Source organism: Cryptomeria japonica, chromosome 1, assembly GCF_030272615.1.
Source record: "Cryptomeria japonica chromosome 1, Sugi_1.0, whole genome shotgun sequence".
Taxonomy (NCBI): Eukaryota; Viridiplantae; Streptophyta; class Pinopsida; order Cupressales; family Cupressaceae; genus Cryptomeria; species Cryptomeria japonica.
In genome coordinates this window covers 522,790,352-522,816,392 of record NC_081405.1, presented here as the reverse complement: position 1 = coordinate 522,816,392, position 26,041 = coordinate 522,790,352, and the positions used below count along the sequence as shown (strand labels likewise).

At 35.9% G+C, this 26,041-nt stretch overlaps 1 protein-coding gene across 1 annotated transcript in view; it reads right to left on the bottom strand.

The window, feature by feature from the left end:
- Window positions 1-2,813: 2,813 nt before the first annotated feature.
- Window positions 2,814-26,041, bottom strand: part of LOC131060042 (7-dehydrocholesterol reductase) — a 101,259-nt gene continuing 78,031 nt past the window's right edge. Inside the window, exons 3-13 of the mRNA XM_057993134.2 lie at window positions 21,237-21,292; window positions 15,739-15,841; window positions 15,539-15,604; window positions 12,703-12,816; window positions 12,438-12,564; window positions 5,639-5,739; window positions 5,269-5,394; window positions 4,998-5,062; window positions 3,657-3,738; window positions 3,421-3,503; window positions 2,814-3,296 (exon numbers count right to left, since the gene is read on the bottom strand). Coding sequence (XP_057849117.1) covers window positions 3,230-3,296; window positions 3,421-3,503; window positions 3,657-3,738; window positions 4,998-5,062; window positions 5,269-5,394; window positions 5,639-5,739; window positions 12,438-12,564; window positions 12,703-12,816; window positions 15,539-15,604; window positions 15,739-15,841; window positions 21,237-21,292 — 990 coding nt within the window. The 3' untranslated portion in view covers window positions 2,814-3,229. The remainder of the gene's footprint in view (window positions 3,297-3,420; window positions 3,504-3,656; window positions 3,739-4,997; window positions 5,063-5,268; window positions 5,395-5,638; window positions 5,740-12,437; window positions 12,565-12,702; window positions 12,817-15,538; window positions 15,605-15,738; window positions 15,842-21,236; window positions 21,293-26,041) is intronic.

Sequence of the window (26,041 nt, the reverse complement as noted above, 5' to 3'; positions counted from 1 at the left end):
ATGACTTTATTGATCGACCGATATGATATTCATATGAATATCATTAAGTAGATTACATAGATATTAATTTAACAGTTTTATTAAATGGTTGTTATAACAAATTGATAAGTACGTATGTGTGTGTATTATGACTTTATTGATCAATTGGCATTATATTCATATGAATTTTGTTAAGTAGATTGCATAGATATAAATTTAACAATTTTATTGAATAATTGTTACAACAAATTGATAGGTACATGTGTGTGTATTATGAATTTATTGATCAATTTGTATGATATTTATATGAATATCGTTAAGTGCATTGCATAGATATTGATTTAGCTACTTTATTGAATGATTGTTACAACAAATTGATAGGTACATGGTTGTGAGCATGTGTGTTTGTTTTCAATGACAACACAAGCCTATATCTTTGTAAACCTTTGTACATGTGTGTAATTGTACAAGTAGACATGGTTGTATATGAGGAGTCTATATTTGAGGATAATATGTATTTTGAAGATCAATAGTATTTTTTCTTTTTTATAATGAAAAGAGAAGGTATAATTTTTATATTAAATCCAATTGACCATGATTTATAACGGTTGAATGTGAAATTGAGTTGATAATAATCAAGTAGAGAAAGAGTGTGAACATACAACTTGCATACTCTTAACTAAACATGTTTATTTTTACTGATAAATATTTGATCAAAGTAATATAAAATCATTGTTTGCATTATCGATTCAAATGTCTATTGCTACAAATTAATCGGATATGTCAAACTTAAGAGTATTTAGAGTTGTATAATAGATTTTGTATTTAGTGTACAATAGTAGCTCTAAATGACATGACAACCTTGAAGTTTCTCATGATCTAGTATCTTCATGAAAGATAAAACCACTTTTGATTATAAAGTGTGTGAGAGACTCTCACTCTATGGTTGAAAGAAAAGCACTCAAGTGATACTTTCCCTCTTGCAATTAAAATTTCAAATAGTTGGTTATTACAAACATTATTGTTTAAAATGTATTCTATTTCACATCTATACTTGACATTTGTAAAATGTTATTTAGAAATTTTATATTCAATTGATATAATGAAAATTTGTTGTATGTTATGTTTATAAATTGAATCTTTAAACAAAACTTGTTTGATGTAATTTTCCTTTATAAATAAATGTGTTTCTAATGAAAAAAAATGAAAATATATATTCATTTATACATGTTTGAAATTCAAAAACTAAATAATATCTATTATAAAAAATATAACTGTTTTTTCAGTTAATAAACTATAAGATGAGGCCATGGAAAATGCAAAATTTCACCTAACGTGATATTTTAAAGGTTCACTTCGCCATATTTTCCTAGTTTTATAATATTATTGCCACCTCTAGGTGAAACATCTAATTGGTTTCACCACTTAAAATGGCAGTCAAACGACCACACGGAGAGTAAGGAATAATTTTGTGCATCATATAAACAAGAATGGTTTCTCTTTTAAAAAGTGTGTATTATTCTATTGCAAACTTCAAAAACAGAAGATAAACAAATGGACAAGCCTCCAAATCAGGAATCATTATTAGGGAAAAATGTAAAGAAAATAAGGTTGCTTCCCTAGAAAATATTATATTTGTATATATGATGTAAATAAATCTTGCATGTACTTGTGGACGTCTGTTCCATATAGACTATCTCGTGGACCTTAAAATTGTCTGTCTTCTCTTCTTGATAGTTTTTGGGTTATTATAATCGTACGAACTAATCCGTAAGCATGTTAACCAGAGGGAACAGATATAACTTGTCAAAACAATCATCCCCATTCGAATCTACTGCTGTGGCATGAAGCTAGTGGGAAGAGCTGTGACAGATTGCAATAATTTTTTCTTTCCAGGTCTGCCCCTGTGGCTTCGTTACAGCCATTCCATGGCCTCATTGCCAGGTTTGCATCTTAAAATAACCAAAGTAATTTTTTTTCTTTATTGAACACTGAAAATTTTTGTCATCAAAGATGTTTGGATGTCCTGGATGGATCAAATTTCTCAGCAACGTTACGCTTTTTTGAATGGCATCCTGGGGTCGTTTCCAAAAATTTCTTGCAGACTGGGGTTAGCCAGGTACATTTCCCTACCGACCCGAAATTTTCGTAATGACCAAATGGATGGAAACAGAGGTTCCAAAGTAAGGGACATGTCCCCTTGTAACACAGGATTTTTGTCTCTTAAAAGTCTAAAAATTCAAAACGACTTCTTGAAAAACCAGGGAAATGGCAATGCTAATATGAATGAGACCGTGCATCTTTCTTGAAAATATCCTAGAAAGGAGATGACGTCAACTGGACTAAAGAAACTGTTAAATTTTAGATTGTATATTAACCAATAGAGTTCCTTAATCATCCTTTCATATTATTTCAACATTCGGAATTGAACTTTCTGCGGAAGTTGAAAGAAATGGGGGTAAATTGAAATGAACATAACAAAATCATACGGGAAACTGAAAACATCTTCTGATCGACCATTGAGATATAAAAGAAGAATATGAAGAGAAATATATTTGCATCAACCTTCACATAAAGCATATCTCAGTTCAAATGCTCGTCCACCAATGGTCACCGCATTTATTGAAGAACCATTCAAAGACAACGCTAAACTTTTATTTATATGTTGGGCATAAGAACTGTGGTGGTGCTCGTTCGATTCTGCTGATTAAGAATTTTACAACTAAATATGAATTCAAGAAGCAACTGCTTCAAAAACTTATAAGAATAAATCCGGTCCTAATTCCCACTATGCATGTGGAAAATATAAAGACTGAATTAAAGATACTGCAGGGTGATTAAAAATTCATTTGTAAGCCAAGCTTCCATATCTCATTGTGATCTTACATTTTCTAGAATGCATTGATTTGTTTAAATGAATTCGTTTTATATTTTCAATACTGAAAAAGAGAATGGAAGGATTGGCTGTCTGATTTTCATTCTGTGAAGCAAGGTTTTTAGAGTAATTCACAACTAAATATTAAGCTTTTCTCGTAACTATGTTTATCTATCTGATAGCATGAGGACTCATTCTCAAAACAGGCATCACACTTCCTCCTAGAACCCATGTGTAGAACACATCTCACATATTTTTTAATAGAGTATAACAACACTTGGGGCATAAAAAATTGGCCATAGCTATAAGAACCAAGCTTTTTCTCATTACTGGCTTATAAAAACCTAGTCCATCATACATAACTCATACGCATGCTCAGTAAACTCCTGGAAGAACTCTGTAAGGAACTTGTTTGCAGTACATATCCCAATATTTCCCATACCTGAAAAAACAATCAATTTTAATCAAACCAATACATAAACTTACCTCTTAATTTAAATTTAAGCCTGCAGAAAGGTTTAAGACCATGCAAGAGTGACTTAAAACATTTTTGTTTTGGTGCTTACTTTGCCCGGCATCTTTGGTCATCTCTTTGGGCTCGATCAAATAGAAGGATGGTTAAGAAGATAACATAGAAGTAGGGAAGAAACTGCAAAAACAGGACATTTGTTTCAGGTAAGGAGAATAAACTTGTTAATTTCAATAAGACGAAGTCCCACATTTTTAGGTCGGCTCGAAAACAAAATTTAAGCTAATTGTTTCCTGCTAAAACAATGAAGAGCGCAGCAAATATTGCTCGTACATTATTAAAGAGTCCCGGCAATGTCCAGAAAAATGCTGCTAGGATTTCTGGCACATAATGAAAATGCCGTGAGATACCCCACCTACAAATTTCCAAGAGAATTTATCAATTATCATTAAAGCCAGAGAAAGCAACAGTGGCAAAATATGTACACTGGAAGTAGCATTATATTTCAGGAAAGGAAACACTAATATTAGTCGATAAAGTGGTATTAGTATATTAGTAAAATCGACATTACTCCATCATACCTTCACAAACAGGCAACAAAAATAAAATACTGAAAGGGTTTAATTTACAATCTGCAATTTTATAATTGGAACCAAACTTTCACCTTGAAAATACATACACCTCTACTTTGAAAAGTAATAATGATGAGGTATATATATTCTCAGAAACAACTGCTAAGGATAGAGGCAAACAGATAGTAAGAATTTTCCAGTAAAATGCTTCCAAATTGAAGAGAATATAGTTAAGGCTAAACATAATTTACTGGTGAGCTCTGCGCTGTTGCAGTAGTAAATGTCTATGGAAACTTGGGGAAAAGCACATAACCCTTCAATGTATCTACAGGAAGAGCGGATGCATACCACAGTTTAGCAAATGATTCTGAAAACTGGAGTATCTCAAGTATTATCTCAAGTCTGTTAGTGTATTTTATAGTTCTTTTAACTTTTGTCAACCACATATCAGCACTTCTAAGAAAGTCCACTGTAATTTATGTGGCATATCTCAGAAATTTAAATCTTAAGAGCATTGTAAACTATATAAACATTATTACACATGGAAATTTAACAGATGCAACTATAAGAATAGAAAAATCAGTCTATCTAAAGCCGCATATCACAAACAAGTCAAATATCTGGACTCAAAGAAAAAATAGCATGTTTCATAGAAAATCTTCAAAAAATTGTTACTGTAAAACGAATTCCATATTTGATTAAAATATCTAAGCCTGCCTTGATAAAATCATGAAAGATAAAAAAGAAAATTTGACTGAGAAGGTATTGACAAGGGTTTGGTTCCTGGTAAATGCTGATCAACTAACTAGAGCTCTCAATTGATCATTTATCATTGTCATTAGAGGATGTGGGATATGGGGAAGGATATGATGTAGTTTTAAAGTATGATAGAGAGTACATGAATAAGAGTACAGCTACGTAAAATTAAGTACAATCACCAGGAGATAGGAGTACATATACGGTAATAGCATCCTGAACCTGAACCAGAGTTTCATGTTGAACATATCTTTTACTGAGGTCAATGTCAGTTGGAGAAGTAGATGAATATAAATTATACTTCTAATGCAACCTTGAATAATACACATGAACAGAACTGACTCACCAGCCAGATGTCAGGAGAAGGCTACGCTTTTTCTCACCATTTGTAGTTTCATATTGAGCCTCTATCTACAAAACCCCAATAATGAAAATGAATCTTCCATCACCTATATGATTTAAAAAATTTAAGTCACAGAAACAGAGAATATTTTAAATATTTAAATAATTCAACAGAGAAATAAGTAACCTGAATACATAAAATGAATCCCAAGCATTCATTGTGAGAAGGATGACTTCATTATAAGGAAAAAGAAATACGTTGTGAATCTTTTTACCTTTGACGGTGGCTGACCCCAGATTAAGCAGTTACCATTTGTTTTACGAAATAGCTGCCTTTGCCTATCACAGTCATAGTTGATGAATATGCATACAATGCCAGCAACAAGTACGGCCAGGGACAGCTGCCATATTAGGAACAAAAAAATTTAGAATGAAATGGTAGTTGACAATCTCAACGAAGATAGCATACCATCTAGGTAAAGATAATTATGCAAATTTACCATTATACAATTAGTTTTTTATGCAGAGAGTTGAGACATTTCATGTGATTACCTTTGTTTTATAGTTCAACTATGCAGGTCACTTAAGACAAAAACAGAAAAACTTCTCAACGAACGGTTTTTATTCATCGATATTGTGGATTACCTGAAGACCCAAATTGATGGGATGACGTACAAGATACATTGCTGGAGATGTATAAACAGATGGAACCCAGACCAGACAACCCCAGCAAATGTAAAAGCCAGCTGTTAAATCAAACCAGAAGGTAATAAAGATTTAATTTCCTTGAACCTTCAACCGTTTACCATTTGTCAGAATAGTTAATGTAGAACAAACTGGAAAATTTGTCATTATGTACAGCTAACAGGACTTTTTATCCCATATAAAAAAGGAGTATACTAAATGTTGGCAAAAACCAGAATTTTGTACAAGAATATGAAATGCATTAAAAGCCAGCCAACTGCATAATGTTTGAACAACTGTTGACTGGATAGAAACTTCTAACCATACAAACAAAAATTCAAAAGAGCAAGTGGTGAATAGTGGTTCTTCATATAAGCTTCCATGATGACAAGTCTTTGAAACTGGATGAACGTGCAAGCATGTGAACCCTAAGCATCACCAGGTCAAAATTTTCAAAAAATAACCAGAGAGCCATAATCATAGTTATCTATATCCACCTTCAAGTATTATACAATTATACAGTAAACCATAAATATTTGATACTACAAAGCCAAATACCTTTTTACAAAATGGCAATCATAGTCCTCTGTGTCCAATCAGCAGATTTGCATAGGACATCAGCATTCCCTGATGTTATTAGGATTCAGTGTACAGAAACTCTGTAACCTACAGCTTATGTCTTAGGAGCTCTTTTTCACATAATGGAGGTAAATCCATCAAACTCAATCCCACACTATCTTCTTTATTCCAATCTAGTAGCATTGTAAGCAGTTCTATGGTATTAGCTTTTGCATATGCTCTTACTGTCCTTCCATCTAAATTAACAAAAAAAATCAACTACATCAGAATATTTTACTATTTATATCACCCATCCTAATTCAAAATGATCCTTATTCCCTGCTTCAGGTCAAGAAACACATTTTGATGATCTTTTAACAATCAACTTGTGACAATGTGATATCAGAAGAATGAATTCTAATGCACATTACACAAATTAAGAAAAGACCCTTCAATCAGAAGAGCTTTTTGTATCTACCATCAGCCACCATCAACCATAGGCCTTCAATATAAATTATATGTCAGATCCTTCACAGCCTTGATGGATTAGCAACGGTTTTTCCAACATAGGATAAGGGTTATTCATGTTGATGATATGGCGTCAGTAGAAATCCTACAGGCCGACTCAGCAAGATCAAATGTGTGAATGGCCTATTGGCCTTAAACATTTGATGAATCTATAACTTATATTAATCCTTTAATATCTTTATTAAGTCACATATGCATTATCATATTTAATGATTAAACATACATTATCGAGTTTGACTTATCGGATTTGTTTCAAAGGGGACAACTTTTGGTTAAAGTCCGCCACCCCTCGTTTGAAGGCATGCGATGCTTCATGAAGGTCGTGCCTCCTTGATGAGAGCCGACTCTTGGATATCTCCTTTCGACGGATATATATGGACGTGGTCTTCCCTCTTTGTAACAAAGATAAGACAAGTAGTTCAATCATAATCAGGCAGATCGAATTCATGTACAAGCAGATCAATTGATGGTGAGAAATTTATGTAGCGTGCTTGGGGGTGACGATAAGAGCTTATCGTCTTTGGTTGGGAAGGCAAAAGATCTGATGTTTGCTTGTGGTTAACGAGCACTACCTTAAAATCAACATGGTATTGGAGCCAGGTCTAGGCTAGGAGCCCCAAGCACACGAGAGGTGTGGCTTAGGGGGGGGGTGTTGGTGTTGGAAATAAGCCACCCCCGGACCGACGATGGACTGGTCCAAGAGGGGCCAGTAGCTTAGTGGTGGAGCACTCCAGCAGCGTATGGAAGGTCCTAGGTTCGAGTCCTAGCTGGTCCATGTCTCAACATGGTATCAGAGTGGGTTCCTTCTATAGAGCCTAACCGCTTGAAGGTAGATCCTGTGCTCTCAAGGGAAATTCAATCACAAACAATTGCAGATTTAAGATCTCTTCTAGATCGAAAGGTGACTACAGAGGATAATGCAACGATTACACTTGCTGACCTCCGCCCTTCACAGTGGCGTTGGTCAAGCATCTAAACAAATTAGGTGGCAATCAAGGGATCGAGTCTCCCCAGGCCTCGAGAACAAGGATGATGGCCCAAAATCCTTTGCACCTGAACTTCCATGGGAAAACGCAGACAACAACCCGTGCAAAAAGTTGCCTGCTGCCCAGTCACAGGATTTCGCCCAAGATTTCAAAGCTCGACATTGTCAATGTTGAAAGATGCCAGCTTGTGATTCGAACTCGGGCTGTTGTGGCTGGAGAGGTTTCTGTGCTCGATACAAATTCTTTGAAGAAGAAGAAAGGGCTAGAGACGGAGCCCGCAACCCTGTGGAATCGGTACTTGGATTGGCTTTATCAGCACAAGGAGCTCGAATTGAATATCGATGTCGGCTGAATGGGGTTTACGAATGAATTCATGGAGGCGATGGAACCCAAGTTTCAAAGCGCTTTTAAGGCCTTGGAAGAGCTTGAGGCTGGTTCAATTGCCAATCCGGACGAGGGCCGCATGGTAGGGCATTATTGGCTCAGTATGTCTAGTATTGCTCCCAATCCTAATTTGCGGCAGCAGATTGATAGAACACTTGACGCTATCTGCAAATTTGCTGACGATGTAGTCAACGTCAAGGATGGCCTCTCTGCTCAGAGCATCGCTCGATTCTTGTTGGCAGCTTCCCAGTGTGACTTCACTTTGAATTTGTTTTGGAAGAGTTGTAGAAGGATCCGTGAGCGACGCAGACGGATGCAAGAGCTGCACGTTGCACTGGCACTACTCTCAGCATGGCCGCGGGGCTGGTTAGGGCTTGTGTGCCTGGCATTGTTGGTGTTGGAAATAAGCCACACCCGGACTGACGATGGACTGGTCCAAGAGGGGCCAGTAGCTCAGTGGTAGAGCACTCCAGCAGCATATGGAAGGTCCTAGGCTCGAGTCCTAGCTGGTCCATGTCTCAACATGGTATCAGAGCGAGGTCCAGGCTAGGAGCCCCAAGCACACGAGAGGTGTGGCTTAAGGGGGGTGTTGGTGTTGGAAATAAGCCACACCCGGACCGACGATGGACTGGTCCAAGAGGGGCCAGTAGCTCAGTGGTAGAGCACTCCAGCCGTGTATGGAAGGTCCTAGGTTCGAGTTCTAGCTGGTCCATGTCTCAACAGGCATTGCTGCCAGAATAATGCTTTTCATTGGCGGTCACTCTACCCAAGGTTTAGGCACTGACGAATCTCTATTCAAGGAAGGAAGATCGCTTGCATTTCTTCGCAGAGGAAGAATCAACATTCAGAGGGAGTCTGACATATCGTCAGAAGTAACCTTGGACGAAGAGGTCAAAAGGTTGATATTTGCTTCAGAGGGAGCTTGTTTTTCAGCTTTAAAGGGAGCCTACCATTTCAGCTTCAGCGGGAACCTGACATTTCAGCTTCAGAGGGAGCCACGTCATCATGAAGATTTGGTTTATGCATTTTTCTCTGTGATGGAGAAATTTGAGGTGAAATCCCTTGTTAATGAGTTCTTCTCTGAGAGAGAGAAGTTCGAGGTGCAATCCATTGTTAATGAGTTCTTCTCTGAGAGAGAGAAGTTTGAGGTGAAATCCCTTGTTAATGAGTTCTTCTCTGTGAGGAGAAGTTCGAGGTGCAATCCCTTGTTAATGCATTCTTCTTTGGGAGAAGTTTGAGGTGAAATCCCTCGATCCACCCTCTGCGAGTAGGTATGGTGGATCCACCCTCTGCGAGTAGGCATGGTGGAGATGCATTCTTCTCTGTGAGAGAAGTTTGAGGTTTCAGCCCTTGTTATGCATTCTTCTCTGTGAGAGAAGTTTGAGGTATCAGCCCTTGTTGTGCATTCTTCTCTGTGAGAGAAGTTTGAGGTTCCAGCCCTTGTTCCACCCTCTGCGAGTAGGGTATGGTGGATGTCATGTGAGAGACTCCATGACTTAGCATTTGTGTGTATTCACCCTCCGAGAGTAGCCATTGTGGTCAAACATCACGATTAGGTGATATGCTATCACAATGAGGTGATAAGCTTCTTTCATTCACATGAGTGTAGTCATTATTTTAGTCATCACAATGAGGTGATGTGACTTGTAGAGATTAAGAAGGATTCCTCCCTAGCTAAGAGGGAGTGTTGATGATATAGCGTCCGTAGAAATCCTACAAGCTAACTCAGCAAGATCAAATGTGTGAATGGCCTATTGGCCTTACACATTTGATGAATCTATAACTTATATTAATTCTTTAATATCTTCATTAAGTCACATATGCATTATCAGGTATAATGATTAAACATACATTATCGAGTTTGATTTATCGGATTTGTTTCAAAGGGGCCGACTTTTGGTTAATGTCTGCGACCCCTCGTTTGAAGGCATGCGATGCTTCATGAAGGCCGTGCCTTCTTGATGAGGGACGACTCTTGGATATCTCCTTTCGACGGATATATATGGACATGGTCTTCCCTCTTTGGAACAGAGATAAGACAACAAATTCGATCATAATCAGGCAAATCGAATTCATGTACAAGCAGATCAATTGATGGTGAGAAATTTATGTAACGTGCTCGGGGGTGACAATAAGAGCTCATCGTCTATGGTTGGGAAGGCAACAGATCTGATGTTTGTCTGTGGTTAACGAGCACTACCTTAAAATCAACATGTTATCAGAGTCAGGTCCAGGCTAGGAGCCCCAAGCACATGAGAGGTGTGGCTTAAGGGGTGGTGTTGGTGTTGGAAATAAGCCACACCCGGACCAACGATGGACTGGTCCAAGAGGGGCCAGTAGCTTAGTGGTAGAGCACTCCAGCAGCATATGGAAGGTCCTAGGTTCGAGTCCTAGCTGGTCCATGTCTCAACAATTCAGAAACAAACATGTGCATGATCCTTTTTCAAATAGAAATCAAATTAACATAAGTTCCCTCTAATGACTACTCTGCAATATGAATATTTACATCAGTCTGCCTTATTATACTGAGTTGCTGATACGGGTACAGGAAAAATGTACAAGAACCAGGTATGCTAGTACGGACAAATTTTTTTGCCCTTGGGTATGGTACATTCAGGACGTGTGTGTGTGTGTATACACAAAAAATTTAAAGAAATATAACAATTGTAAAACTAAATACATTTGATAGTATGATACTTCATCACTGATCAATGCCAAATGCCAATTGATAGTTAAATATATAATATTTATCTTTATCAACTGACATTTAATAGTGATAATTTTAGTTGTCAAGGTTCTTGATTCTGGTCTCCAGTCCTGACCCCCTCATTGTAATCCAATTTCTTATATGACAAGATCCCAATAACTAGTTGGGGTTTGGGAGTGGAAACCCTAATGGGTTTGAGGGGCAGCAATGATAAGCTGCACAAGGTGTTAGATGTGAGAAAAAACAACGATAGAGGGGGTGTGGGGGCAGGCCAGAAGTGGGGGTTTGGGGTTAGAGAAAATGAGAAAAGAGGAGTGAAGAGAGGGAAATTTTAGGGCTTTTGGATGCAAAAAAAAGTCAAATAGTGTCTTTTTTTGTTACTTTTTGGCACTCAGCACCTTTGAGTATGCCCGGTACATACCATGGGCATACCCAGGCATACCCCTGGGCGAACCCGTAACCAGATGTACCCAGAACGGGTGCAGGAGGCCTTAAGGGCATACCTGGTGACATTTATTATATTAAAATAGGTTCTATATAATGTTTTTCATTATTAGTTATATTTCTAACACAACATCAACGTTAACAGACCAATAATACAGAAGATGAATTCATTCCAAACCAACAAAAATAATGCAGAAGCTAATCTCTAGTTGGTGCCTTACAATGCTCAAAATTCCTTCCCTTCTACTATAAATAGCCCTATTTCTATTGGTCCCAATATTGATTTAAAGAACATATTATATGCTTTTTTCAATAATAGAACTACCCCATGGCATTGTGATTACAAGATTCAAATGTAACTTATCACGGAGAAGTCAATATTGATTTTTGAATATCAAACATAATAAAGTCCAAAGAGAATGCAGCTTGAAAACCATGTAATTGGGAAATATCTAAGACGATTAACTTGGTTCATTGAACCTATCTGATGTGAACCAAACATATTCGTATTTCATGTTCATAGCATGTTTTGTCAAATGTTCCATGTTATTAAGTAGTCCCTGAGCATGAAAAACGTTATAACATCTTACCATAGAAAATCATCTCCTCAGCTTTTCTTTCCAGGTAGTTTGATATGCTATGGTCAATTTTATGAGGCACTGATACTTCTACTTATTTCATTTATGCAAATTCTCATATTCTATTCAATAAATGCATCTAATAACATCAGTCTCACTAGGGAGCAGAATGGCATCCTTGAGGTCATAACTACTCATGGAGGCCAACTTGAGATGACTTACAACACATGGGTCAAATTCTACAAAATTAAAATTTCCAATTAAAAATTCTCGTGAAAACATTTAATATTTAACACAGTATACAGTAAGTCCTCAACTACCAACATCCCAACAGAAGAGCATAGAATTATGCATACGTAAATGAATAAATATAAATGGAAATTGCTAATAAAGAATATCCTACAGAAAGACTAGAAGTTCTAAGTATTCTATCTCCAATCCTAATATGTGAACAAACAAATCCTCCAACTTTTGGACTCTGCCAGTCATCTAACAACTTTACGTTTTATTTCAAAAAAATTTGGAAAAAGCCATGCAACTTAAAATTGCTGAACAGTAGGAATATCTAAGTGCACCTCGGTCATGAGCAATATCCATGGTACTCCAGTACCCAGACTCCCACCAAAAGAACTTTGTTATGTATACCAGCATCAATATGCTGCTGACTAACATAGAATCAGCTATTATGCCATACTCTTCATACTGCATCCAACATTTTATCGAGTCACTCATACATGTAGAGTAACATGACCATGCCACATCATATTGTTGAATAACTACAATAAAATGCCCAATTAATACAACCTCTTAAGTTTACTCAAGCTTGTATTCTTCATTTACCTGTTTTATGCAGTATGTTACAACAAGAACTGCCCAAGACATCATTCCAAACCGACAATTTGTAAAGACTTTGATGTCAAAGCTTTTACCAATTCGAGGATAAAGCTCCATTCCCTGCAGTTATGAGAAGCAATTTATGTAAATAAAAATTTATATACAAAAGTTGGTAGCAGTAGAAAATGTAATGTGCCCTTTTGAAATAAGATTTAATAATAAATAATAATAACAAAATTAAAATATAAAAGAATACGATAAAAAATAATATAATTAAAATTTAATTAAGTGTAATGAATGGTCAAGACTTGAGGCATGAAATGAAGAGTTGTGACTCCCTCATAACATGAGATATAAAAGGCAGAAGAGTTCAATTGAAAGGTGATATGGAGGAAGGAATAAAGAAAGAAGCATGTGAATCAAATAAGGATTAATGGAAGAAGAAAGGAATGGAAAGAAAATAAGGTTGCGACTCTTTCAAAGAGCACAAATGATGAGGGGGTTGTACTCTTTCAAAGGGTGGTAATTGTGAAAGGTTGTGACTCTTGCAGAGGGCAGATGTGATGAAGAGGTGTGACTTCTCCCTTGCATTGGAAGATATAAAGGAGAGAAGATTTCATTTGGGAAGGACATCCAAGGGAGATCCATTTGGAAAATATTATATTATTCTTAAAAAGCAGCAATAGAGGGTAGTGACTCAATTATTATGAAAGGTGTTGACCCTTTTCACCAATAAAGTATAAAGGAAAATCATTCCAAGCATTCAAGGATCACTCAATCATCACTCATCACTCATCACTCTATGAATTCAGCATTCATTCAATCATTATTCACTAATATATCAAATCATCAAATCGAAGGAAATCATTCAATCATCCATCAATCATCAATCGAGAATAAAGGAATCAAGCAAACAAACCAAAAATCAATTCTTCCATCAATGCAATCTGTCTAATATCAATCATTCAAACATCATGAGAACATCCATTATTCAAACATCGACTATTCAAGCATCAACCATTCTACAGAGTAGCCGAATACTCCTTTGTCCCTCCCTAGGCACATGTATGCCCTTATCCGAAACGGAATGGCCCAAATACACGTTAGATACTATACCCACATGTGTCCAAAAAACCTTGATTTTCCAACCATGCTAGATACTATGTGATTTGATTTTTTCAATATTTGAGGTAAATCTTCCTAAATTTAATTTAAAAAAACTTCATGCACTATTTTTTTTTAAAACAAATTGGTATAAACAAAACCTATACCAAATGATAAAGATAAATGAAATGCTTTTCTATTTCAGTGACCCATTTTTTTGGGTTATGTTCCAATGAAACTCTACTACTTTTGCATATTGTAAATTGTTAAATCAATGTATAATTATTTATGTATCAAATATGTGTCTATATTGCTTTTGAAGTGATGAAAATCACCTCAAATTACCTTTAGAAAATTTTGTTAAATATAAGTGTGTTTTTTTATGAGTGTCGTATCCAGCCGTATTCATATTGGGGGTCTTAAAAAACGGCCATATCCATATCCATATCCGTGTCCATGAAACATTGGAATAGTCATCAAATCATTCAAATATCAATCATTGAAGCATCAATTCATCAATCCTTCAAGAAATAAGAAGGAGAAATCAAGCAATTAGTGATACTCTAGAAAACTCCTTGAACAATCAAGTATCTTGCAAATAGGAAGGATGGCCAGACTTCCAAGTTCAAGAGATCTGAAATATCGGTCATTCTTTATCAAGTACACCACCCCAAGATGGATGGATTGGAGATCCTACCATGCTCGTGGGCCAGAAGGCTGAATGGACCAGAAATCCATTCCATGCTCTTGGGCTTGATTGAGGCAATCTTCATATGTGACTTGCTATTACTATGGTCCTTTCTACCTCCTCAAAGACAAGATAGAGTTTAGACAGTTTCTAGAGGAAGTGCTTTGATTCCTCATAGGCTGTTCTAGTGTGGCCTTCAAACTTTGGATACTCCCTAGCAATCATTATATCTCTAAGTTTTATATAATGTCCTTTTAGCTATGATCACTTTTTCATGGAATCTAAAACAAACCCAGATCCATTTATGGATCAAATACATCCAGTTCTGGGTATGGTGTGTCCCAACAGATGTGGCTGGGTGGAAGTCCTAGGTGAGTTTGGCATGAGATATACACTCTGGTTGTGGCATCTAAGCTGACTAACTCTCCCTTAAAAAAATTATAAGTAATTCTCCACCCAATGCTTCTTAATGGTTTAAAAACACCTCAATGAAATCTATAACTAGAATCATGTGTATATCTACACAACAACTGTTCTAAGCTTCTCTACTGTATGTGGCTTTCTATCGCAGTCTATAACTACAGTTTGCAAGCATTAAGATGCCTTTTTGATCAAGTGAGAAATATTGATGGTGAAAGTTTTTCAATTAAATGAATATACTCAAAGCTAGATAGAAAATATTTAAAACTGAAATGAACAAGGTTTAATTTCATGAAATTGCAAAATAGTGTTAATTAGCAGCTGCAAGGACATGTATATAGCTAAATAGTCACGCAAATATCAAGGATCACGATTTATGAATCTAGTCCAATAGTGCTTGACATCGTACACAAAAAACCCCAAAATAAGATCAATAAATATTAACGTGTAAAATAGTTCTGGTATGTAATATACAAACTCATAAAGTGAAAATTTTAGAGCAAATACAACACTTAGATTTCTAATGATTACACAAATTTTAAATATATAAGATGAAGCCAAAAAAGGCATTGCAAATATAGCTAAATAATGAGAAAGGTCACACAAAGTGTCTGAGATTGAGAGCCTCACCCAGTAGAAATCAATAATAACATTCCCCGAAGAGCCTGAATCAGTTGAAGATGGTGCAACAAGTCCCTAAAATACAAAGCATAAGGAATCTGTAAAAATGTTGAACATTACATTCATAGGCAATATTTAGGTAAAGAGCACAGAGGAAATTACAGGAAAATATCTCTAGAACTATTTTAATGAAAAGATAGCTTTCTTACTTTAATATATAGAAGGATACAAAATATAAAACTGCCTATGATAAGCGACGAAAATATCTCCCCCAAGTGGTCATAGACAATTGCAGGATTGAATAATCCCAACCTGCAGTGGACAGAAAAAACTCAAATCAGACTATAAGATTATCTACAACTGGTCATACATAAATGCAGGAATACATAATCCAAACCTGCAGAATAAAGAAATATAGACATCAAGAAAGACCCAGTGCATGGCACCAAATTGAAGATATTAATTGCAATCCGATAAGATAATGAATTTTATTTTAACAGATTGGCAACCTGTCCAAGGTTACCTGAGAATCAGATCACTGGTCAGTCAATTACAATATATTCTTCCCACAGGTAATACATTTACAATTTTTGAAACTAATATAATAAATTTTGATCAATATAATGTGCTAAAGAAATATTAGGGTAACATTCAATATTTTTATCCCAATGGAAGCACTTCACCAGACAGACATACATACTGAGGTTTGACTTAGGTGGCAAAACTTCTTTATAGCCTAAGTCCTTCCTTATTTGGAATATTTTTTCTGAGAAAGACCAACAGTCTGAAGTGTTATCAAGTTCAAGAGAACAAGGTGAACTGGGCTAGAATTTGAACTCACTTTTAGCACCTTAGCCCATGATTTTAGCCCCTCCTTGGAGGCAGATGGCCATACATGTGAATCATGAGACTAAGACGATGAGGGACACAAAGCCTATTAGTCACCAACAACTCAAAACCCCTACTTTTTTCTTCACAGACCCACCTTTTGAAGAAGGAGAAGAACCATGTGGGTGCCCCCCATCATTTTCATATGAACCACCCGACAAATTGCTTCTCACATGCACCCCTGCTACTACTACTGCATCACTATGCTTACTTTCCCTCCCAAACTCCATTCAAAATTTCTTGTGTTTTTAGAGGAGGTGGATTTGAGCCTACTATTAGGTTTTTATTTTAATTATTAAAAGCTCTTTAGATTTGATTTTCAAAAAAATCTTAAGCTATAAGTTTCTACGTTTCCAAATGAGATGGATTTGAGCCTATTATTAGACTTTTATTTTAATTATTTGTTTTAGAATTAGTTTACTTTAAAAGTAGCAAAAGTTCACATTTGATGCAGATAGGGAAAGGGTTTCTTTAAAGTAGAGCTTTATTGACAATACTCTATTATTTTTTTATCCTAAAAGCATCTTCTCTGAAGAGCTTATTAATAAGTGCCTTGTGCACACAGTTTGTAATAAGAATTGATGTTGAGCCCGTGCTGCAAAAATTGTCAATCAAATTATTGTATTTTAATGAATGTTAATGAATGTTGGTATAGTGTTTATGCTATAAAAGACATTGTTAACAAAAGTGAGTGTGTAACTATGATCGAATATTTGTAACTCCATGCACTAAATTAACAAAAGATCATGTTTGTTCAAGCTTAGAATTGGCAAAATCCATCTTTCCAAATATCAGCTTTGAATAAACTTTAGCTATTTCCTTCATGAAATCATGTGGTGTTCACTTGTTTAATCCTTTCTTGTGTAAATTTGTTGGTCTCTAATTTAGCCAATAGTTGATATCGTTTTTTATTATCCTTCAAATCTATGTTGCAATCAAATGTTGGTCTCTACTATACCAGTGAGAAGTTGTGCTAGTTTGTGCTCGAATTATTTACCCTCCTCCATATCTTAAAATCTCACAGAAAAACTTGACTATTTACAATCAAGCACTTGCATTCAGGACAAAAACAGTCAATTAGATGTTTATAATTATATTACAGCAAAACTTGACTATTTAATTAGCTTTAGGTTTAATTAAGTCTCAAGGAACTTCCCCTTACAATTTGAAGAATGGTTCTCCTATAGGTGTTCTGTTTTGTGTTGGCTGGCAACAAACAAATTAAAACACTAACATATATCGGCATGACAATACTAGGCAAGGGTGCAGCTGGACAGGTAAAGTAGTGCCAATGTTTCTAGCATCATCATCTCCAACTCTTCACATAAAAATTCTCACATCTTCCATGCTTGGTGGTCTATTCACTTTACTGCCACCATCTTAAGTCTCTCCACAACACAACTTTCACCAATTCACAAGCACAAATAGAATATGTGCTATGAATACTAGAATAGAATATTGAAGAAATCAATGAGCAATGTATTATTGATGGAACAGTAATATATGTAAAGTCATGTCAGTTATGATGTTTTCATATTAACTAACCCAGCTAGGTATACCTGACCAACAACCCAACTGCCTATGTTAACAATAATAATATGTTATTATTATTAAAAATTATACAATGATGTGATATATTACTTTATTCTATCAGAGAGCGCTCCAGGCATTTTCTATGAATCTAATTATGTTCAAGATGCTAACTGCTAGTGTACAGTAAGAAAAAGAGGGATTATTCATTCACCATGGGTGAGCATAAAGAATATGTCCACTTGGAGGCAAGAGTGGGAGAAAAGGGGAAAACCAGTAAGAGGTAATGGATTAATCTTAGGCTCCATAGTTTTTCCATTAATGATTGGACTCACGTCCACTCATTGTGTATAGCAAGGAAGGGTGAGTGGGATTGCTCGGTTGCATGAGGTAACATGGCTTCTAGCAAAACCGATAAAATCAGTACAGCATGGGTAGCAGTATAGGCACTATTTTCAGTGTTGTAATGTAATTTCCACTTGTGTGTAGCAAGTAGGATGAAAGAAACAGAGTGCTCCAAAAGAGGAAGCTTCATATAGTATGAGATTGGGAATCTACTTCTAGCAACAAATAGAAAAGCATCACAGTGATGGGTCACCTAGCCACCATTATTGTTTGAACAAAATCTCGTCACAGGTGTAGCATATGCATAGTTTTAGCATGACAACCCATATGATTTCAGGTATTGTAGCATACCTAGTAGAACTTCAACTAGACTGTAGTCATTATCATGATGCATGACCTTTATTGTAGCATATATTTCATTCATGGCAACAAATTGTATGAATAAGCACGCAATAAAGAGGCCACCACAGCAATTGTTGTGATACGGTTTCCAACCCATGGAAACCATAGCAGTATGTCTAGTACATCACAAATGTTGTAGCATGAAGAGTTTCAGCTAACAGCATTAAGTTGTAAAGGTAGTGATTACCATTAAGAGGATCATGGGAAGGACACCAAGGAAACGCCAATTTTTTTACAGTTACAGGTTTTAAGTGTGATAGAGCACCACCACCTTCTATTCCAAAGCACTTCAAGATTGAGCATCACATTGGAGAATGAACAGAAGATCTGAGAGTTTTGATCAAAAAACATGCACATAGAAGCTTCAAAGATGGGGGAAAAAATTCTTCTATTTTTCAAGAGTAAGCTTTTGTGGAACAAAAACCCTTCACCTTGGGGCTTGTGATCCATAAATGGATCTATTTCGTCACCAAGATTAGTTGTTCAATTTCAATGATTGCTTAGAGTGGACAGACACAGTTTTGGCTTCATATATATGGTTATTTGGCTTGACCAAAAACAAGATTTTGGTGGGTATGCAAAGTTGAATATTTTTGCATCATCAAGTTCCTCTAGAAAAGTTAAGCACTTTCAAAAAACATTACCTCATTTCAAGTCTGTATGCATAACTTTTCTTTTCTGGAAGATGGAGGGAAAAAGGAGCACCAAAGAGGCAGTTTGATAACCAAAGTGGTGATTTCTAGGCAGTTTCAAAGCCACTTATTCTATTAGGGTTAATGTTGAAACTTTTGGGGATATTTCACAACTCTAGTTCAAAATAATTGCACTATCATTTAAATGAAAATTCTAGTAGGTGTTGGCAATTGACACTCATCCGGTGGATACTGATGCGTGATTAATGGTTTAGGGTTGTCATTGATGGCAACTCTTCATGAGAATCCTATCCGGTAGCTATAGTTTTTGGAGAAGTGGTTCGGTAACCGGTAATCTGGCTCCGATAATTCAGGTTATGAAGAGCAGTTTTGGTCCGGAATCTTTCCGGTGATTGTGGTGTGGTCGGATTCGTGCATGGGATGACCAAGCCAACTTATAGAAATCATTTTATCAGCATTTGGGTGATCCGCATGTGTTTTGATGATCCGGTTTGAGCCGACTCACTGTTACATGTTACATTGTATGGCCGACTTGATAAAAGTTTTGTTTGTGGTTGCTGATATATAAGACCGGTGTAGAAGATCTTTTTGATGTATGGTATGATGTGATATGAGCGAGTGGCGATCGAGAAATCCTTTTGGCGCAATTTCACGTGCGCATTCTTGATTCGGTAGATTATTGAAACAGAAAACAGAGCAGACACAGTCAGAGTTTTTGCCCTTAACCAGAACTCATGCAGGCAATGTTTGATACTATTTTGGAGTTCAATCATTGCAATTCATCATTGTAAATGATTTGTAAGGCAGTGAGCCTTCCGGGTTATTGTATCTTGAGTTGTAAGCTCTAGGCAGTGTGCCTGAATGCTGGTGCATTCCCCTATTTGTAATATTGCTTTGCTACTGGCCATAGTAGAATAATATTGTGGGTTCAAATCCCACCGTGGTTTTTTCCATTTGGGTTTCCACGTAAAAATCCTGGTGTTGTGATTTTGTGGTTGGTTATCTTGTGTTTCTGCATTTTACTTTTTTCCATATGATTCACCCCCTCCGCCCACCCTTCCCCCACCCCTCTCAGTGATCCTTGATTCCAACAGCAGGATGGTATGAATTAAATTTATTTTAACTGTTGATTTACACAAGCATAATCTTGTAGAAAATTACAGATCAACATAAACAAGGATAAGCAAGGCTGCAAATTTGTTTACACAATTTTACATCTACACGAATTGCAATAGGATGAATACTTAAAACCTGTTGTAGGTGTTGGATAAGTGTTTTATACTAATCTTGATTTACACCCCACAATACCTAGAGAGGCCTGAAGCTGTGTCACAGCTAATGAAAATGGGGGTTGATCTGTGGGTTCAAAGGCATGAATACCCAACAAAAATATTGGGGCCATTATAGCTCATTTATCAGCCCATGTTTTATACCCATTGTTTTGTAATGCCACTTAGCATATTTCCATAGTGATATGCCTATTAATACTCCCACACAGACTAGGCTTAAACAAAAGCAAGAAATATATTATGGTATTATAATCAGTTAAATTAATAATGTGAGTTGTTTTTGCTGAGTTGAGCATCACTTTGGAGTTCATGATGCTCAAAACTGATAATCATAATCGTACTCCTAAAACCTTCACACTCCATTAAGATTTGAATGCCCATACTTATTTGTATCAAATGTACACCCCATAAAAAAGTAACAGCAGATGCAATTTTAGTATGTAATTTGGCAGCCCTGCAACTTGGAATCTTGAAGAAGAAATCAGCACACATTTTGAAATGGATTTTTTATTAATAATTATAATCATCAAAAAGCTAATTAACATTATAACAACAGTTATAAGAATCGATATTAAGCACAACATCATAAGTGCCTCTTACCACCAAATAGCGATGTAAGTTACCAATGTGACTAGATAAGCAATCACTCCATTTGCCTGCAAACAATAGCAAAACCAAGTAAGCTAACATATTTCAAACATGCTTTTTTACCCAGCTCCTTATTTCAAGTAATATAGTAAGCCAATGACTAATGGCATATAACATGCTTTGATACTACACAAAATAAATGTTTACACAAAAGATAAAGTAAAACAAGCTCACATACATTTCTGTGTTCAAGAAAAATTGGAAAAAATATGTTTCATTAAAACATGGGAGAAGAGAGTATTAAGCCCTACATTTCATAATTTCCACAGTATAAAAAAGCTTGTATGATAATTAGTTATGCATTTTAAAATGACCTTTCAATTCCATGCTTGCATGGCATTCCGCCTTTAAAACAAATTTAGCCAGTTATTATGCATTACTATTTTATATAACAAATGATACCAGACCGTGACTCATTACTTACCCACTTATTATGACTCAACACCATCTCATTTATCTTTCTCACTTGTTGATCTTCTGTATGTGCTCTTAACAATCAGGTGAAGCTCTGACAACCATGGCATCCCCAGTCCCACCCCCTACATGCGTGCTTCCCATGATTATGAGCAAGTTGTATTTAAATTACCATCTAGTTCTCACATCTTTAAATGGGAAAACCAAAGAAAGGTAAGGAAATTTCTTCCCCTTTTTTGTGCACTTACATTTACATTTGTGTTATTATGCATTACTATTTTATATAACATATGATACCAGACCGTGACTCATTACTTACCCACTTATTATGACTCAACACCATCTCGTTTATCTTTCTCAATTGTTGATCTTCTATATGTGCTCTTAACAATCAGGTGAAGCTCTGACAACCATGACATCCCCAATCCCACCCCCTACATGCATACTTCCCATGATTATGAGCTAGTTGTATTTAAATTACCATCTAGTTCTCACATCTTTAAATGGAAAAGCCAAAGAATGGTAAGGAAATTTCTTCCCCTTGTTCGTGCACTTACATTTACATTTGTTAACATATTAATTGCTCAATATTTTACACAGTAATAAGTATTTAGAACAATAATGGCATCTATTTTCGCACTCCCCATAACAAAAATATAATCAATTCAAACACACCCCCTTAACAAGCATTTTGTTTTCACTTTTACACATTGAACATTATTCATAATATTGCAACTGCCAAGTAGGACTCATGTAACATTTATGGCATTCCAACCATAGCGATAGGGCAAGGATTTTAAATGCAAAAGAACTGCATTTCAAACATGTACACAAGGAAAAGAAAGGATCCCCTAAGTTTAAACCTGATTAATTAACATGGTGCCATATTCACATGACTATGGTGCAACTATGCTGAAAATTTTAAACCAAGACTCACCCTCCCAAGACAGTTGAATCTAACCAAGGCGAGCAGGCTCCTGGCCTAGCAGATTCTACCAAAATCATCAAACCTGGCTAGTACCTTTGTTGAGACTTGACCCAGTTAGGCATAAAAATAAGGGGGACAAAATTTAATACACTCAAACCTAATACTTTTGCAGCAAACATCATTAAGGCCTAGTTACTGTTCTATGGTTTTGATACTCGTTTTTTCTAAAGTTTGGGGGACTCATAGAGCTTGGTTAAAAGCAATCGAACTATGAAAAATGGCATGCACCATGAAGGTATGTGTGGTCTCAAAGGCTTTAATTTGGTCTACCCTTCCATGCTGCTAGGGATTGCCACCCGAAAACCCCCACTCTAGTTTTAAAAAGAAAAAAAAGAAAAAAATAATTTTGGGCCATCTTGGATGGAAAATGACATTTTTTATTCTTTCGACTTTTTTCCCAATTAAATCTCACATAATTGAAATACATTTATACTTTTCGTTTGCCAAGTCAATCCCTATCTTGACTAATGGTCATATGACTTGGCAGCATTTGCAAACTCATTTGAGATACAAGCTCAAGACTCCACATAGTACTATTGATATTGGGACAAGCGATACAAGGTTTTCTCCACCATAGTTTTGGACTCCATGTGTTTTTTTTCATGCCACTGATATCATATTTTAAGTTTTGTACACCTAAAACACTTGTGAATATTTACATATTTAAATTTGTTGCTTCCTTCAACTCAAATCCACATTTGTATCAAAGCAGATTCTAATGGATAAGTTTATTATGTTTTTCAAGTCGATTTATTTAAGGGTAAATACAAAAAGCTTTAAATATCTATATTTTATAGTTTTTTTAATTTGCTAAGTCTAAGTGCCAAGCCCAAGTCCTAAGAAATAAACAGCTTGTTAGGTCTAAGTCTTGTAACTATGGTTTAAACTTTAAACTATTAACAAAGTGGATAACTGGCGACTCCATTAAAAAAACTCCACTTACATATATTTTAACCATTGTCATTGCAATAAGGTTTTTGTAACATAGATAAAATTCTATAGCTACATCGAACTGCTTACATCTATCTAAAGGATGCTCACTTCACTTTTTCCACTTGATATTTTTCACATTAATATAATAACAAATTGCCAAGTTCTCCCTATCACTAAAGCCACATGATTCATCAACATTAAACAAATTTTTCACATTGACCAATAAGTACTCATCTCTAAAGGAGAAATAGAACAAGTTTAACAAATATTTTTCCAAATTTTAACAAGTAGAAATGCATCATAAAAATCATGACCTATGAATTTTGCCCCATAACAATTACTACAAGGCTTATGATTTCCATTTCAAACCATGACAATTTTCATATTCTCTTTTAACAAATCATTGCCTATGAACATTCATTTTATAATTCTTCATTTAAAAGTTGTCTCATAAATAGAAGCCCCACTTTCTAGGGTCCTATGGAAAACACGTCTTTCCAAGGCTCATAAAGCTTAAGTTAGAGGAGGCCAATGAAGGATTGGCCAAAGCTTGTGGAACATTTAGAGATTTAGATGGCCAAGCCATTTTGCTTTATGCTTTGGTTTTGTTATTGACATGACTATCCAAGGTGAGGCACTCACCCCCTAAAGGACTCCAATAACCTCTAAAACAAGGGTAGAAGGATCTAATTGTGGATGGAGGCTCCGACATCTTAATCAAAACATGACCCTTATATGTTTGTATCCATCATAGTTGTTGACAATTGTGATTAATCGCACGGGTAATTAAACACCAAAATCAGCCACAAGTTACTGTAAACAAAACTTGATGGCAATTTTTTTTATTGCAATGATTCAACCCAAAACAAATTCCTAAAAATGCAAAAAAACTTGTAAATCCCTGTGTTTCACTGAAAAATAGTAAAACCCAATTCACCTTGGTTTGAGTACTCGATGATCCATGGAAAATGGCATGGCATCAGAGCCAAACTAGGAAAATAGATGGATGCTTATCCCAAATGGACAGATGCCTATCCCATATGGATAGAAGTACTTGAGTATTCAACCAAATGAACACTTAATAACTTGAAATAAAATGATAATACAAAAAATTAGTGGTTATTTTTAGTATAATGGGTCGATATTACAATAAGGACAAGAAATGTCTCACTAATCTACACCCTTATGTACATGAATCCATAGTATCCAAAGAGCACTTAACATCTCCAACATCTATGACAGCCTAAAAAAAGAAGAAATCAACTTGATAGCTCTTGAATCTCCAAAAATAAACTTACTAACCTCTAAAGCTTATGCTTCAAAAAGGCGGCCCGGAAGTTTCAAAAGGTGTGGAACTACGACCTATGAAACAACCTTCAAGAATTTAGAAGCCGACTCTTCAGATTTCTAAAGGGGATGGAAAAGGAAGAAATAATTAAACATAAACAAAACTACACTAAGGCAATACGCCGATGCAAAGCTTTTACAACACCTTAAATCCTTTCCTGAAATTAATTAGAAATATATAACTCCAAAGCTATGAACATAGAATGTCGTGGACTCTTCATTGTTGGGAAGAGAATTGGATGCCTAAGGTCTGAAGGACACAAAGCATAGCATTTAGATCTTTCAGTGAGAAGCAGCCACTAAGGTTTGTTGGAAAAAGATATGCCTTGATCATCTTACCAAAGACTTATACCTTTTAGACAATGTTCACTATTGAGCATAATATGATGTCTAGAAATAGACGTTGCAAAGAAGGAAGTGCAAGACGTGATTCAAGGCTCCATAAATCTATATCAGGAATCATAGAAGTTGAATTCAACACACAAAAACTGCATTCATCTGATAATGACACAAAGCATTTTGATAGAAATAAACAAGCAAAAGAGGCATAAGATGGCACAATTTGAATGTCTAATTTCTATTAATAGCTGAAACATAGCATGCTAAGGTCTATGAATGGCTTATATAGAGTAATTTTTCCTAACTGGAAATAGTGCCTATAACTAAATAGGCTCTTGCATATCCGTCGTGTGTTAATTGCTCCATCATGGAGATCATTGAAACCACCTTGGGCCTATGATTTCTGCAACACTATTTTCCTTCTATGCGTAGCATGGAAACCACTTGGATCGTCCTTTACTTCCGTTGCATTTGCCTCAGTGTAGTCTTTTCCCTTTGTTTTCAATTCTCTAGTGTTGCCATGCAAGGCATTCTGGTGTTTTTCTATTTGTGAAACAGCCAATAGCGCATCCTCAATCCATTTTCAAGTTCAAAACATCCCCTGGCTTCTGACTTGCTAACAAGTGGCATCTTCCACTTGCATAGCTCCTTTTGCTTTTTGTTTTAGTTTGCACATGTGGCACATTAGGGAAACTTATCAAATCTTTTCTTTCTCCTTCTCTCCAAAGTTCTGCAG